The 18,439-nt window shown below is 31.1% G+C and overlaps 1 protein-coding gene across 1 annotated transcript; it reads left to right on the top strand.

Annotated features, from left to right (window-relative positions):
- The first annotated feature begins 4,050 nt into the window (after nt 1-4,050).
- Nucleotides 4,051-17,780, top strand: LOC129941317 (ubiquitin carboxyl-terminal hydrolase). The gene is made up of 5 exons (XM_056049917.1): nt 4,051-4,309; nt 4,373-4,513; nt 4,613-4,755; nt 17,100-17,373; nt 17,437-17,780. Exons 1-5 carry the CDS (start codon nt 4,274-4,276, stop codon nt 17,524-17,526), a joined length of 684 nt encoding a protein of 227 aa, XP_055905892.1. The 5' UTR covers nt 4,051-4,273; the 3' UTR covers nt 17,527-17,780.
- Nucleotides 17,781-18,439: the final 659 nt, after the last annotated feature.

The raw sequence follows: 18,439 nt of genomic DNA, 5'->3' as shown, positions 1-18,439 counted from the left end.
TGTAAATCTATGATCTGGATTAGGTCATGGTGATAATAAAATGCGGCTATTTTACTTTTTCACTTGTTGCACATACTTTTTGAAGGTAAATAAGCTGTAGATACCAATGCCAAACAATGCTAAGATGCGAAAGATTTCCTTTATGAAATCTGATTCAAAACCAAACACAGTAGCCTCTTTATATACTTAAGAAAAATGTCGAACTTATAAGTTCCTAGGATTGATTTATTTTAAAAACCACAAAATTTTTGACATAAACTGTTACGAAAAAATTTGAAGTTCGTTAAAATTAATTCAAGAAATTCACCTATAAGGAGGAGTTCACTAGAAAAAGAACCACATTTTTCTTTCTGAAAAAGGCTCAACTTGCTTCTGGATTTCGACATTGGAACCTAGAATATGAATTAAAACCAAAAGCAGAAGCATGTTCATATACTTAAGAACAATGTCGAACTTTTGAGTTGCCATTTTTCTTAATTTAAGATTGATTTTATTTAAAAATCGTCAAAACATTTATGTAAACCAAAAATTAAATTATAAATATAATAAGCAGGGATAACGTTAAGTCTGTACTGCAAAAACACTCTAATAGAGTCATTAGAGTGTTTTTGCTGTACTGAATAGATCACAAATTATAGACATGATGCATACGTACTATGTAAATACAATGACCTTAACCAAACAAAAATTATTATTCCAATCTACTTAAAGAAATAACTGAATGATCTTCCATGTCTGGCTATAAATTATCTTTAGAAATACAAAAAACACTTCATGTTTGTCGTAAAATGTACTGTCAAAATTTAAGTGCATCTCTCAATAATATAAATATTGAAAATGTTATTAATCTAAGTATACTAAGGCTTATTGTGAACAATAGATACAACTGGAAACGACACTGTCACGCTCTTAAAAAATCCCTAGCATCTAGGCTCAATATTATTTATCTTTCCTCAAAAAAAGCAAAGTTCATGTAAACATTCTTTGTTACATTAGCAAAACTTTAATACTAAGTATGATAGGTTATGTTTTAGCTCTGTATGGTTCTTGTCCAAAATCAACGAAAAATATATTCAAACCAAGCCGCCAGAAAAAGCATTGAAGCTTTCACTTATCAAAAATATTCTCGTTGAAGCCGGACTTCCCACAGTTAAAGAACAATATTTAGAAATAACACTAAAACTTACTGTCAAGTTAGTTTTGGATCAATAAACGACAAAGATGTGGCCCTGGGTATAAAAAACAAACGACAAAGGAAAATTCCTTCAGCTATACATACCACAATAAAGATGAAAAACAGTTTTGAAATTCCTTTCAAAGGATTTACAAAATACATGACTTCCATATCATATTGGAACCTGAATACGTCTTTTATCCTACTACAACTGCAATTTACTATATTATATTATACCAGCAATTTATAAAATTATGTTTCACGAAACCTTACATCTAAAGGTTGAACATTCCTTTACACTGATAGTTCAAAAACTTCCGTAAGAACATCCTTTGCAATAACAACTAAAGATGGGACAACCATCTTTCAAAGCATCCTTTCAAATACAGCTTCCGTATTTACAGCCGAAGCACAAGCCATTTGTGAAGCAGTTGAAATGTTTTCATATGCTAGAGGGAAATGGATTATTTGTTCCGATAGTCTTTCTATTTTAAAAGCTATTTTGAATACTAAGCATAAATCTATTATAATTGCTAAAATCCGAGATTAGATCATAAAAACACCTTCTTAATCAATCTCATATGGATCCTGGTCAAGTTGATATTGAAGGAAATGAATTCGCTGATCAGTCTGCGAATTAAGCTAACTTTAACTTTCCAACATCGCTATCTGAATCTTTCACTAGAAAAGATCTTGATGGATTAATAATGAACATAATCAGAAATTCTCGACACCAATAGTGGTCTCGTTGTTTACACCATTACCAAGCCTTAACCCCAACAAAATATAACCATATTTTCCATCACAATACGTCAAAGCTTTAAATAACCAATTTCATACCGCACTTATTGGGAAAATCCATATAACTCACCAACACCTTTAAAACTGGGAACCACCCCCGATATGCCCACAATGCAACGATTCCATCACATTTACTTATTTATTGGGCTCATGCTATATTTCCGAATATAAATATTATAAATTATAAAATTATTAAACATAAGGTATCGGTTTCTACTCTTTTTATTAGAACTGAAAGTAATTTGATGCTAGCGCTCTAAGAAAAATTGATAACAACAGATTTTAATTTATTGTCGATAAGAAATAAATAAATTGGGTGGCGCAACAGCCCGTTGGGAACTAGGGCCTAGGGCCTAGTGACTTACAACTCTCAACCTTTCCTGTGTGCGAGTAATGTTTTTAAGAAAGTAAGATTTTTGCACTTGATATGTTAAAAGCATTTTATAGGGTTTGGCATCGGCTCTCTTATCGAAAATGTGTGCTTTCGGTTTTCATGAATCCCTCCTTCATTGGATTAGTAACTAAATTTCGATTTTCGAATCTTTAATACAAGTTGTAATGCTTGGATTCAAGTCTGAAAACCACAAAATAAAAATACTCCTTATCATTTTTATTAATGATCTCCTGTCTGCAACTTTTAATCCAATACATTGTTTCGCTGACGATAGTTCTCTTAGCTTTTCATATTCGTTTTTAGACTTACACCCCTCTTCTTCAGATGTGGAACTGCAACGACAAAATATGATAAGCTCATTAAATTCCGACCTAAACAGCATTGTACAATTGGGAATAAGAAACCGCGTGGAATTTAATGCTTCGAAAACGCAATGCTGTCTTGTATCCTTTTGTGGAATGATCACTTACGCGGTGTCGCCAAAAATGCCGCAAGATGTTTGGGTTTTCTAAGGCGATGCAAGAAGTTTTTCTACCCCTCTGATCTGGCTGTTATCTACAAGACTTATATACATCCAAGGCTTGAGTATAACTCCCATATCTTGGCTGGTGCTCCTGCAACTTACTTAAGCTTCTTGGTTAGTATTGAACGTAGAGCATTTAGATTGATTGGTGATATTACCATCATAAGATCATTTACGTCACTTGAACATCGTCAAAATGTTTCTTGTCTCACCCTCTTTTACCGTTTTTTTAATGGTTTATGCTATAGAGAAATAGCCAGCTGCATTCCTCCCCTTAAACAGTTCAACGTAATACTCGCACTTCTAGGAATGCTCATCAATATACCCTCGAGCCCAACTTCGGTCGTACTGTCAAGTACAAAGATTCGTTCTTTAGCCATACTATGCGAATGTGTAATGCCTTGCCACACTCTGTCTTTCCCAACTATTGCAATATTCAGGAATTCAAAAACAATGTGCACCGACATCTCATTTTAACCCCTCTCTCCCTATCCTAGTGCTCACACTGTGTCTACATAATAAGGGTAATATATCCCTTTTTGCGCTTTTATTAAAAAAAAATGCCAGTAATGGAAGGGACCTACAGTTTATATGCTGAATCCGAACGGCTAATTTTAGAAAGCACTTTTTCATGACAAGAGGTACTCTTGGAGAATTTGTCAATTCATCGCAAGAGCAGTACCCTTGAAAAGTCTTAAGATGGCATAGGCAGGGATCGAACCAAATACCTCTGGCATGACAGTCCAACGCACTAACATTCATGCCACGGGTACTATTTATTGTCAATATTTATAAATAAATATAATTCTTCTATAACGTACTACTTATAACGATTGCAAAACAATCAGTTTAGAAATCCCTTGCTCATTTGACTCCTGTTTGAAAAATTGTTAATACCTGCTCTTTCAAAGCTGACTGAGCAGATTATTTAAGTAAAATTGCTAAACTTTGCCCTTTAGGCAACTTTAAGTTGTTTACTTGAGTAACTTTTTCTATTTTATTCTGGTCTCTACTGTTTCCAGTGATACTCAAACTTATATTTTAAGAAAGCTCCAACGCATGCGTTGGATATTCAAGCACAACGTCGCACTCACAAAGAACAACCCGTTGCAACGCGATGACAAACGACAACGACACGCATATTTTTGTCTCTATTCTTCAAGTTCAACTGCAAATTTACCGGCATCGGGCATTCTCATTGCATTAGCGATTTGTAAAATCCAACCAACTCAACTAACTAAAGAAAAACTAAGAAAAGTCTAGAGTAGACCCAACTCCGCATCCCACTGAGATCCTTTTATCGGTTCAATAAAATATAAAAATACATATTATTTACATTTCAATTTGATCTTTGTCTTTTTATAAACCAAAAACACCAAAAATGCCAGCTTTGTTGCCATTGGAATCAAACCCAGATGTAAACTTAAATTTTCAATAAAATATTCTTTTGTCCAGAATTAATCATAATTTATTCATTCAGGTCCTCACTAAGTACATACACAAATTGGGTGTGTCGGACGATTGGTCATTCATCGATGTCGTCGGGCTGGACCCTGAAATGCTGGAATGGATTCCCAAACCTGTAAAGTCCATCATTTTGCTTTTCCCTTGTTCAGAAGCTGTAAGTATCTGCCTACTTATTGTTTTAGAGCCGGAATTTTATCAATATGAAGGTCATTTTGTTATTTTTATGAGTTTATTTAATTTGATATTGTTTTAGTACGAAAAACATCGTTTGGAAGAAAATGAGAAGCTATCCGGCAACTTGCCAAAGTTTGCTGCCGACTTGTTTTACATGAGACAGTTTACCCAAAATGCATGCGGAACAGTTGCTTTGATCCATAGCATTGCAAATAACAAAGAGTAAGTAAAGTACAGTCATTTTGTAAATTGTGTATGAATAGTCTTGGGATGACTCACTCGAAAAACGTTAACATGTAACTTGAGTAAAAAATCGATACAGTTTTGGAAATTAACCAAATGTACCGGTATATTAAGACAAGTAAACCAAAACAAAATTTGGTAAAAAGTTATTACTTATCATGAGAGGGACAAAACAAAAGTGCTATTGCATACAAAAATATTCAATTCTATCAAAGTGTAATTTTTAAGGTTGATTTGATAGTAGGAGGTTATGGTGTATCAACAAGAAAAATGTACCTACTTTGATTCAATATATGTAAATATTATTTATGAAACACTAAATTGGGTTACATTTTAATTCTAAATGATTTCAAAATCATAATTAAGCGCATCCCTTCGCATTGAAACCAAACAACTTGTTATATGAGTGCAAACGAAAGATTAATTTTAAAGCAAAAATGGATGTGCCGAAGTTTGAATTTTCCTCAAAATTCGGTTTTTTGAGTTTTGGTTTTAAAATTGATTCCATCTTATTATTTTGAATACCTATGTTGATCTTAAAGCTATTGTTTCCTTCAGTTTATTTGACATTAAAAACAAACGATTTTCAAAAATTTAAGAAACGTGCTAACCTTGTGTAATCCAACTCTAGTAGTCGGCCCATTTATTAAGTTCTTAAGTTTTGACTTCTCTCTTCTATACGCTCTCGCAAATATGTATTTTAACTAAATTAACCATGTTATAAAAGAAATGTATTTTGATTCTCAAGCATATGTCTGGGATGGGTCAGTTTATTCAAAATGGTTTCCAACAGACATTGGTGTCAAACAAGGATGTCTCCTCAGTGCCCTTTTGTTTTCACTTTTCATCAATGACATAGTGAATTTCCTTTCTGGTGGAATTCGGATCGCTGCATTGTCAATAAATGTACTTTTGTATGCTGACGATTTAGTTTTACTCTAGAGTCACCCGATGTTTTACAACTGATGATAAATCGGCTATCAGAATATTGCTGCAAATGGGATCTTCTTATAAACACTGATAAATCCAAGATCAAGGTTAGATTTGTTATAATTGGTACTTCAATGGTAACCTCCTGGAAGTGGTTAACGAATATAAATACTTGGGAGTGAAACTTAATATGAAGATGGACTTTAACGAACATTTAGTTGAGAAAACCAATAGTTGTCAAAGTATGCTAAATATATCATGGAAAAATGTTTTCTCAAACAAACGAGTCCCAATCTCTGCGAAATACAAAATTTTTGACGCTATTGTGAAGACTACACTTTGCTATGCTGCTCAAGTATGGGGTATGGAAGAATAGTTTAGTTTAGTTTATTGGTAATTATTACTAACACATTAAGATAAATCTTATAAGGTAGTGAAAGTTTATGAATAAATAATATATGATAACATTTTAAATAATAAGTTACGATTGTATATAATATAAAAGTGATTTTAAATAGCCAAAGAAGAAAAGTATAATAAAAATAAATAATAATATGTACATCTATGAACAAAAGAAAAAAAAACTTTAGGCAAAAAACTTTATAGTATCTTTACTTTTGGTAATTAAATAAAAAAGTAGAAGAAATAGAAAAAAAGTAGGAAAAAAAGAAAGAAATAGAGAATTGGAAGTGATATGTCTGTAAAAGATAAGCTAGTCGTTTTTATTAGAAATAAAATCATGTAAACTTTTTTGAAATTTTTGTATGTCACTAAGTTCTCGCAAGTAAGGTGGGAGTGAGTTCCAAGGGCGACATGCATTGATGAAAAATTGTCTCTCAGATGTAAGACACGTAAAACGAGGATGAATTAAATAAGTTGATCTGTTTGATACTGAAAACCGAAGTTGTTCATAAAGATATGTTGGTTTTTGCGTAGTTATAATTTTGAAAAGTAGAATCAATGTTCGGGATTTGATAAAGTTATCGAAAGACATTTTTAAAAAGCTTCGTCTCAGATGGGAAACATGGTCATATCTTTTTAATCCATAAATATTTATTTATTTATTTATTTCATCAATTAGAGATCTAAGCATCTAAAATTAGATTACAAAAGGTCAATAAATAAATAATCATTTATAACAAAAAAAAAATAGGCATAATAATACATAACAATAAGTGCTTAAAATAACAATATTATAAACATGGTTTGACAAATTAATTCAAAAAGAACAAAAGTATATTATTTTTCAAAGTGTATCTGTTTATATGAAAATTAAAATCAATATGATTTGAAATGAGATTAGTTTCTTTAACACAGCGAGTTAAAGGTTCATTACAAGCATAGTTTACCCTATGTTCCTTTTCTCGGAGTAAGCAACGTTCTCTTATTTGACGCGAGGGAGCATACAATATCGTATTATACTATTAAAGGCTACTTTTAATTTGTTTTTGCTATAGAAATCACAATTGTGATAGATTTCACATCCATAGGTTAAGATTGGTAAAACCAAAGACTTAGCAAGTAGAGTTCGTGTTGTAATCGGCGTAAAGCCTTGAGCAGTCCATAATGTTCTTAAATTGCCATATGCTTTTCCTACTAATGAGTTTATATGGTCATTCCATGTACGAGTAAGAGTCCTATTAAAAATCACACCAAGGTTCCTAGAAGTGTTTACAAATTATAATATAGTACCATTTAGCATGATTGAGGGAAAATACGACAAATCAAGTTCTTTTTTGGATATCACAAGGCATTTGCATTTGTTTGGGTTAAGAGCCAAACCGTTATCAGCTGCCCAATTTGAGATCCGCTCGAGATCCTGATTGATATCAAAAGCACAGTTTTCGATAAGGCCTAGTGAACAACTTCTATAGATTTGTATGTCGTCTGCATAAAAGTGCATTGAAACGTTCGGGAATAGGGAAACGATTTCGTTTATATACAGCGAGAATAGCAATTGAAAAATTCCACCGAATTTAAAAAAAAAAAAAACTTTTTAGCCTGCCTCTGAAAACTCCGCGCTATGCTTTATACATAGAAACGGGTCTTCCTAAACTGTTTACCAGTACATTAAAGACTCAGGCGGATTATATCGTAAAAATTAAAAAGATAAGCGCCTATCCAAAAAAAATGCTGCGTTACGAAATAAGAAATGAGAATTGGTGGATGAGGAAATGGAAAAATATGGCAATCAGTTTTGATGGAAGAAAGAAACTTGGTTGATCTAAAGGAGCAGCTCTATCGCATAATTGGAAAGCACGACAACTCTGTTCGGGATGGTTTTAAAGCTACTGCTCGCGAATCCCTCAGTAGAATGTTTTACTCCCAACTCAGTATGAGCTTAAATCAAGAAAATTACTTCCAAGACTCACTGAGCTTCAACGAAATATCCTTAATTTTTAAAGCAAGATGCGAACTCTTAGGACTTAACGGAGGACCCTACAATGGAAGTTTCAACCAATTTTGTTCCTTATGTAATCTTAAATCCAAAGAAGACTGCATTTTATCAGTATATGTTCCATTTTTGCATCTCAAAGGATATCATATTGCGGACAAAGAACATTAAGAATGCAAGAAACAATTAAACTTTTGAACGAAATGAACTGGAAACACCTCGCATCATTCTTGAAAGATATTTCCAAGTATAGGATGTTGCTAATATCTGAATTTGAATAGTTATACTTATTTATTATTTTTTAAGAAAAAAAAACTTTTTATATACATTTATATCAAATTGCTAACCGAGCTGACTGCAATGCCATAGCTTTAAATTCATTCAATTGTTAACAAATGTATCAAAACAACGGATCAATAAATGAATTCTTACTTACTTACTATTAAGTTCTACATTTTGACCAAAGTAAACAACTAAACAAATAGTATGTTATAGTCGGGTACCGTTTTGATCGATATGACAAATTTTGTTGAAAAATACCTCATTTTATAATTTACTTATATATGGAACTTGAGATAATGTCTATTTTCACGTTAGTTTGTTTTTTGGGCACTAGGCATTTGTCGATGTCTAGACGTTATTCACATTATTGAATGAAATTAAATATTCAATTTCTCGTGCTTTATACAAGATCATGATTCATTGAAGGCTATCTTCACAATGTTTAAAGGCGTTATTAGAAGTATTGAGTTCTAATAAATAGAAAAGTGTTTTACTTTAGTTGTAAATAGCTTACATCAGAAATAAGAAACTTGATATGTGAATAACTTTTTTCTATAGAATTTGCAGACACATTAAAGAAAAAATGAGTGCAAAACAGTCTACAGGTCTTGTCCTTTTGGATGTTGAAAAGGCTTTTGATAGCATATGGCATGACGGGATACTTCATAAATTAAAGTTATTTGGTTGTCCTTTATATCTCGTAAAAATAATACAAAGTTTTCTCAGAAACAGACAATTTAAAGTAAATATGAATAACATACATTCATCATTAAAAAATATATCGTCGGGTGTACCCCAAGGATCAGTATTGGCTCCATTATTGTACATTGCCTACGTTGCTGATTTTCCAGAAATTTGGAATTGCGAAATAGCAATGTTTGCCGATGACACCGCTATTTATAGCTCAAATAATTTTGGCCATGAAATTGAGAATGACTTGCAACATGGTTTAAACAAAATCTACGATTATTTTAAATCATGGAAAATTAAGCTTAATGCTGAAAAAACACAGGCCATATTTTTCACTAGAAAAAGAAAAGCCTGTGCCTTACCACTTGGTCAGCTTAAAATTAACAATTGTGATATCCCGTGGGTTAATTCTGTCAAGTATCTAGGTGTATACTTAGACAAGACATTAACTTTCCGTGACCATATCACAAAAACCCTAAACAAGATAAGTATTACTACTAAAATGCTTTACCCCCTTATATGTAGGAAATCACCCCTGAGTAAATCAAATAAGATAATCCTCTGTAAAGTAGTTTTTCAAGCTATAATTTTGTATGGATGTCCAGTGTGGGGAACTTGTGCAAAATCGCACATTCAAAAACTACAAATTTCTCAAAGCAAAACTTTGAAAATGATGGCAAATCTACCTTGGTTTTTTTCCACTCAACTCTTACATAAACAAACCGGCGTATATCCAGTTGCAAGAAAAATTGAATTTCTCAACCAAAAATTTAATTTAAGATGTAGCGATTCTAAAAATGTATTAATACAAAATTTAATAAACCAATAAATGTATATAATTTATTTATTTATTAATATACATGTATATATGTTTTTGTTGTATTATTATTTTTTTTTGTTTAAATTATTCATTATTTATTTATTTATTTTCTTATATGTTAATTAATGTACTTATTTATATTGTCTATATATTTATTATTTATTCCCTGTTACAATTATTATTTAAAAACGCAAATATTATGCCCCATAGCCTGGCAATTCCTTTAGATCTTAAGTTTTATTTTTATTTAGTCATTTTTTCCCTTTTATATAAAACCCTGCATAAAACATATTAAATGAAGGTTTTAATCATAGTTTTCCTTCAAATGTAATTTTCAATTCAAAATATCTTTAAAATATTATAAAATTTTTCAGTTGTAAGATATAAATTAAATATCAAATCTCTGAGCAAGCTGCGTATTATAAAAACAAAAACAATTATTTGTAAAAAGCATTTATCTATGAAAATAAAATATCTATCTATCTATCTATAGAATTTTTAAGATACTGGAGCAACTCAAGGTTAGGATCGCTACGCTAAGCTAACTTAAAAAGATCATTTAGGTTAACAAACTGGATGCTTCAAGTAACTGCCTTTATTTGCTGTTAGAAAATAGTTAGAGAGAGAATTCTCTCAATTTATTTAACTAAATTTGCTATTAATAATTATAATAAATAGGTATATAAAATATATATTATTCACAATGGCATTGACATTTTAATAGATTATTTAACATTTAAATAGATTGTTTAACAAAAATTATTATTTCTTTTTTAAATTCGAACTTATTAGTTAATTGTTTAAAATTGCAGTTTAATAATTGCATTGTAAATATTTATAACAGTTATGGTGTCCACTTTATTTCGAATCCTTCGAAAGAAACCTACTTTTTTTGAAATTTTGTTTGAAATATATTGCACATGTTGTTCAAAACTTAACTTATAGCCAATAACTAGACCTAAATACTTTATTTGTAAGACTTGTTCTACAATTTCTTGATCTATAGTTACGTTAACATTAACACCATCATTTAAAGCCATAGTTTTTGTTACATTTAGTTTAAGTTTATTAGCCTTCAGCCACACATTTAAAATATCAAGGTCTTCTTTTAACAGTCTTTCACATTCCTGGGTTTTTTTCGCTTAAACCAATAATAGGGAATCGTCTGCAAAAAAAGCAAGCTTTCAATTTTTAATAATTTTGTTCATGTCAATGATGTAGCAGTTAAACAGCAAGTATTGATCTTTGCGGGACTCCCAGATCAATAGGTTCAGTATCAGATATGACATTATTGATTTTAGTTCTATGAGATCGTCCCAATAAAAAACTATGAAACCAATCAAGAGCAACGTCACTGATTCCATACTTGCACAATTTCTCCAGCAATATATAATGATCGATTGTCTCAAAAGCTCGTTTAAGGTCAGAAAAAACGAATACAACTTTCTTACCTTTTGAGATAGATTCTTTCCAACTTACTAGTACCATGTTTACTGCAGATTTACAAGAATGTGATTGACGGAACCCTGATTGATTATCAGTAATTATTTTATTATCAGACAGATATTTTGGGAGTTGTTTATACACAATTCTTTCAAAAACTTTTTCATACACAGGTAATGAGTTAATAGACCTAAATTCTTCACACTTTACAGTTTTTTATTGTATTTTTTTAATAGGTGTCACAATTGAATTTTTCCATGTGGATGGAGACTGACCGTCTGTTAACGATGTATTGATTATTTTTAGCAAAGCATCAAAAGCATCGAGTAGAAATCTTGGGAATAGAAGATCACTATCTTTTCTATTATTTAGCTCTTTAATTGTTTTCTTTAACTCATGTATCGTTATTGAATTAAATACAAAGGGATTTTCAACAACATAGTCTATTTGATTTATGAATGGGACATTGTCAATTGAACTATTCAATAACAGATTTTTTTCAATAATAAATTTTGTTTAGTTGTATTTCTTTTGAAGAATGCTTTAATTCTCCTATTTCTTTTAGTAAAAATGATATTGCTCTTGATGGTGTTTTACCAAAATGTATCCGTTTGCTGTTAATATTGATTATTTCTTTAATTATTACCATAATTTTTGACTAATTAGTATTTCGAAGCTTACGGAAGTTTAGCAGTAATGAGCTGTCAAATTTTCGACCCATTAACATTGTTCCGTTCCTTTCGAAGCGGTTGGCAAAAATTATGTTAAATCAGTTTTTCTGATAACATCGATTTTGTCTTATGGGAAAAAGCACAGTTGCGTTGCTGCCTCCTTAAAAGTTGAAGATGATATTCGTATCAATTGCTCAATGCTGACAAAGGATCCATCTTACTTAATTTCTTCAATGATTTTGCCTGAGTTATTAATTTAATCTTAACTCATAAATAAAAGGCTTAATTTGATTTTTCACAAAATGCTTAATTATTTTTAAGTTTCTTATCTCACTTGAAACAGGCAGTTTATATTAATTATATCATCTCAGGCCTGCTGAAACTTAAAGCAGACTCTAGGGCCATTTTTAGAACCTCTTTCTTCGATTGTAATTGTACATTGATAATACCAGCTTTATGATGATGACTTGAGAATTTCTTATTTGTTTCGTCTTAGACTATGAAAATTCAGTTCATAAGAATTATTTAGACACTACGCATTTCCCTAGTATGAGGATCATGTAAAGACTGTTACCTGTGGTATTTATGACAAACGTTTGTGTAGAGTTTCAGCTTTTTTACTTAAAGAAACACGTCTCATGCTGGCTCTACCGATTATAATGTACGGTTCTCCTTTCCTTTATAGCTACTTGAATTCAATAAAAAAAAAACAAAAATTAAATGAAGCTTTCATTTCTTGTATACGTTTCGTACATTCATTGAGAACATTTAGAAACATACAAAACTTCAATATGTTAAATAATTCCATTAAGGATCATTTCCAGAAACCATACGTTACCTTGCTTTTGTAGTATTACTTTGTTAATTAAATTTTGTTTTCTTTTTTAAATAATTTAACGTTGTTTTTTGTCGCTGTACAAATGCTCTAATGTGTTTTATTTTTTTTACCTTTTATTAATATAAATATGCCTATATACTGCAACTTTTTTTTAACTCAATCTACTTGTTAATAGGAATCAATTGAATATCAAGGCACAACAATTTGAATAAAAATAAAACTAAATTAAGGGTTTCTTCGGATTATGTATGAAAAACAAGCTTAGAATAAGCCATAACATAACGATAATCCAGCATATTCAAATTCTTAAAAAGGGGTTCTAAAAAAATTGGCCTACTTTTTCTTAAACATATATGGCTGATCATAGCGCGGCTCTTTTTCCTGTTTGATTTTCTAGTTTTGCATTGCTGAAACAGGGGTCCAATAACTGAAATTAAGAAAATTGGTTTTTAAAAATTGTTTTAAAAATAAAAATAGAATGAAACAAAATAATAAATTAATTTTCCTCAGTAGTCAGCCAAGAGAGTCGACTTTAGAAGCATTGATTGATAAGGTTGATTCATCTAATTATCAAAATGCAGACAAAATTATTATATTTTTAGAGACAAAAACTCAAACCTACCTAGTCAATAATCCCACAATACTTGAAAAAGTTTAATTCAATTATTTACAACATTTCTACCAAAAACTTGACACCAACCAGATTTTTCTAACTCGGATACCATCAGTTGGATTGTTTATATTTTTTGCAAATCGTTGAATAACACGTAAGACTTTAAAAAGCAAGTATTTTGTACTGAATTTCATATACCATTATATAATCCTTAAATTACTGGAGGAATCCGACACCTACTGTAAACAGTTATACCATATACAGTACTGTGCAAAATATTTGCAACTTAATTCGTAATGGATAGATAGATAGATAAGTTCCTTATTTTTTCAATTTTCTTATAAGTACAATATTTCATAATAAAAGATATACAAAGCATGGCTTTATAAGCCGTCTGCCGAAAAAAAAAAAACAAAAAAAAAACAATATTTCAGTAAAAAAAGAGAATATTTCACAAAATAAGTTTCATAGTCAAAAATGTGTAAATATAAATACTAAAGAAAAAACAAAAAAAAATTAAATTATTATTTTTATAATGTGTCTTTTAGTTTAGTCAAAAACAAAAAAAACTTTGAACCATATGGAATAATGTTCGTCATTAAAGTATATTTTGATATATACAGTATAAAAAAGCAATAACAGGTAGTTATATATGTTCAATAAAAAGTGTGACTTTTAATTTAGTCAAAACAGATAATGGTTTGTAAGTGAGAAGAAAAAAAAGCAAAAAATAGGAAGAAGAACCGAGTATTTCTCAAGTTTTTTTTTAATTTTAAGGGCTTTTAGTTTGGTTAAAACGAAAAAAAGGAGAAGTTACAACCACTTTAAAATCTTGTTACAACTCAAAACAAATTCAAACACTCTTTTCGATATTTTCTTGCATGTGAGATATAGCGTAAAAGAGGCTTCCAACCACGATCTCCGTTTAGTACACCGACACCGATTTCCTGTAATATTAGACAAAGGGCTAAAAAATGCAAAACATCTTCGTTTTGACCAAGGTTGCAAAGGGAACACACATGGTTTAAGTCTGTTCTATGTGGTCTATAATTCAAATCGAGCATTTCCGTTCTGATCTTGAAGATCGAGCTCATTTCAGAAACTGTAAACTCTTCTCTAAAATAGTTTCCTTCACCAAGTTTCAGATTAAGTTGTCTGTATATTTTCCTGGATGTTGATGCAGTCCCTGGCGCAAAACAGAGATACATTCATATAGTGCATTTTTTAATGCTTCCACATTGTTAACTTTCAATGATATTGAAAGGTTATGTGCTACAGCAAGATCATACCAGTTTTTGACCGGACTATATCCACAACTAAAACAAATTTCAAGGAGTCTTTTGCAAATTTTGGTCGGACCACTTCATAACTTTGATCATAAAATCGGCGTTAGCCTTTAAGTTTTTCAAAAACAATTGAGGTAAGCCTGACTCTAGGTGGATAGCATAATTAGGAGTGTTGATAGGTAACCTAAAAATTCGCTTGAAAAAATACCTCTGTATATTTTCCATTTTCTCCAACTGTTCGAAACCATATACTTCATTACCATAGCAAAAACAAATATTTACGGTGGTATTGAAAACTTTGAATTTTGAAATTGGATCTACGAGTTTATTTGCGAAGAACTGGGACCACATTGTATTTATTGAAACTTTTGCAGCGGTTGTTTTTTCTTTTATAAAGGTTTGAATGTTAAGATTATATGTCATTGTATACCCAAGATACTTAAATTCATTTACGACCTCAATTATTCGTATATATAAAAGTTGTCTCAATCAAATTATTGTTACTGCTTTTCGACTTAAATATGTATCACCTTACTGTTCATAATCTTAAAGTACTGATCAACAGGCAAATTCTACAAAGGCATTATGAAGTCTGAAGACTATGATGACATTCTTTGTAACACCATGATTCCTTATGCCAATTGTGAAATGGACGTTCCAACACGACAATGATCCCAGATATAAGTCGAAGTAAGCCACAAAGTGGATTACAAAAAAAAACAAATTGAGGTTTTACCACATCCAGCCCCATTCCCCAACCTAAGCCCAATAGAGAACCTGTTTGAAATAGTGAAGCGAAGAAATGAGAACAAAATTTTTAAGCACAAAAGTGACCTATCGCTGGAATTGAGAGGTAGTGGAATTACATTCCAAAAACGGTTATTAATCACGATAAACCTTCGATGCCCAGATGTCTTCCGTTATAAAAAATAAAGTTTACGCAATTAAATATTTACATTTCCTTGCCTTGAAGCAAGAAAATAGGTTGAAATTTAGTTGTGAAGTCTAAGTTGCAAATGTTTTACACAGCAATTTTACCAACTATTAAAGTATTTAGTTATTTATTTTTTGTTAAAGTCAAGAGTGTGAATTTTTTAAATAATTCAAAATCAAATGGGGTGTCGCAACAGTCCGTTGTGTACCAGGGCCTAGTGACTTACAACTCTCAACCATTCCTGTGTGCGAGTACTGTTGTCAGGAATGGAAGGGACCTACAATTTAAGGCCGAATCCGAACGGCTAGTTTGAGAAAGCACTTTTTCATGACAAGAATTACTCTTGAAAGATTTGTCAATTCCTCGCAAGAGGCAGTACCCGCGAAAATAATTTTTTTTTTTTAAATTATGGTGGCACAGGCAGGGATTGAACCCTAGACCCCTTGCACGACAGTCCAACGCACTAACCATCATGCCACGGGTACTACGAATGTTTTTTTTTTCTTTTATAAATAATCATTAATAAATGTACATACTTTTCAATACGCCTTAAGTGGGCTATACGCCATTCCAGGATTAAGATTATCCTCTCTTGATCGGACGACCTGTACACTTATTCACTCCCAAAGTTTGCTGCCGGCTTTAAATGAATTCTACATCCTGTGATGTTTAAAAAATCATTATGTATGTATGTACCTATGAGGAGCATTTTTTTCACCAGAATGAAAGGTCATCATTATATGCTTAATTTTGGAGACAAATTTGGTTTGTCTTAATTTTCATTCATAAAAAGATCTTTAGATTAATAAATGCAGCAATAAAAACACAAGTTTAATATGATTTAGAGTTATTTTTGTTATGTTCATTCAGTTTTGTCAGGAAATAAATCTTGTTGTATTTATTTTTAAATGAAAAATATGGGTTGCAGTAGCGAGGAAGAAAAATTGCAATATAAAAGCATTTCAGAAATTAGGACTGCTCGTAAACCAACGAAGTTCTTATTTCGAAAAAAAAATTAGTCAACATTAAGTTGGCTTTAATTTCCGAAATGTTAAATAATTTGGACCAAATATGAAAGCTTAAAAGCGACATAAAAATCAAAAATGTGTGTAAATTGTTAGTGCGGCCTCAAATTGTCAAATCAAAAATCAAAACGAAAACCATTCTAAAATGTGGGTTTTCAGCGGTAAAACAGGTTATTAGAAGAGCTTATCATTTAAATAGAAAAAAAACTCCAATTATCGATTTTAGAAAAGAAATTGTTCTCATATTATGTGTGAAAAAATATAAATATTACATTTAGAATTTTAAAATAAAGCTTATACTATTGTTGCTTGTGTTTTTCCACAAAACTAACTTTCGCTTAGCCCTATAATCTAGTCTTAGCCAAATGTATGTATGTTATTTTTTTTTGTTTACAGCATCCCTTTAAAAGATGGAGTTCTTAAGACATTCCTAAAAGAATCTCAATCGCTCGATCCCGAAGAACGTGGAAAGGCTTTGGAAAAAGATTCCACATTCCAAGATTGCCATCAGGATCTAGCACAAGAAGGACAAACTGAAGCTGACCCTCAGGAGAAAGTCAATCACCATTTCATTGCATTTGTTCAAAAAGATGGTGAACTATATGAGATGGATGGACGAAAGAACTTTCCAATTAAGCATGGTGTAACGTCTGATGAAAAATTTGTTGAGGTATGCATGATTTTTAAATAATTATGCAGATTTAAATGAAAATAAATTTTGTTCTACTGCTAGGATGCCGCAAAGGTTTGCAAAGAATTCATGGCTCGTGATCCTGAAGAGCTGCGTTTTACTGTAATGGCATTGGCCCCAACCCAAAACTAAAGAACCTGCCATTGGTTACTTTGCATCATTCGTTTGACTGTGCATTATTTTGTGTTTCTTTTTTATGTGCTCAGCTTGAAATGTCTCAGTCGCTATTGATTAGCTTTTTTAAAAAAAATTCTGTGTTATCTGTGGTTTTCAATTTAATTGGAGGCATATAATGCTACCAATCACGCTTTTATTTTGTCTGAATTAATATTAATTTCCTTAGCTTTTGTATGAATTTTAAATAATAAATGTACGAACAAAAACTATTTGATTATTTACATTTTTTTTTCATAAGTCGTCGAACTCTGGCCCATAAAAAACACGTTCAAATTAAATCAGGCATGCGTCAGATGATTTTTTAGATTTTGGTTAGTGGGACTATCTAATCAATCAATTCAAACGTGAATTTCCCGTTTAAAATATAAATACATCTGTAAGCCGTATAAAATATACAAATATGCATCGATTTGAATTAGTTCTCGACAAAGAAGTCATAAGCTGTTAACATCTATTGTTTGCAGGAATGTAGCCTAATAAATAACAGTTTATATGGGTCTTCGACCTCATTAAATGCACATGAAATCTTTCAGAATATAAACCAGATTTAATGAATAAAAATATTTGTATTTATTATTTTAGTTTCAAATGGTGATTGATTTACCAAAAATTATTGTTATTCAGGCCTATCACGAATGTCTTTAATGGGAAACTTCTACGAATTCAGGAAACCCGTATCTCACGACAACACTTGTAATGGAAAATTGTACGAGATTTTCTACTAAAAACATATTTGGCAATAGTTTTTTCGGGATTCGTAAAAGTCTGATTGTGTTGCGATTGAATTCGTGATAGGGCTGATAAATAAATACTTGTTTTGTTTAAATATAGACAGTTGGTTAGTTGGATACAGGTTGTAAATGACCTT

The sequence above is a fragment of the Eupeodes corollae genome, chromosome 1, assembly GCF_945859685.1.
Source record: "Eupeodes corollae chromosome 1, idEupCoro1.1, whole genome shotgun sequence".
Taxonomy (NCBI): domain Eukaryota; kingdom Metazoa; phylum Arthropoda; class Insecta; order Diptera; family Syrphidae; genus Eupeodes; species Eupeodes corollae.
Note: the sequence above shows the minus strand (reverse complement) of the source record. Positions and strands in the feature narration are given on the sequence as shown.

Bases quoted from the DNA above. Each gene is read 5' to 3' on its own strand.
- LOC129941317 (XM_056049917.1), top strand. From the start codon at position 4,274: ATGCCAGCTTTGTTGCCATTGGAATCAAACCCAGAT. The intron at 4,514-4,612 runs GTAAGTATCTGC...ATATTGTTTTAG, and splicing joins TTTTCCCTTGTTCAGAAGCT to TACGAAAAACATCGTTTGGA. The intron at 17,374-17,436 runs GTATGCATGATT...TTCTACTGCTAG, and splicing joins CTGATGAAAAATTTGTTGAG to GATGCCGCAAAGGTTTGCAA.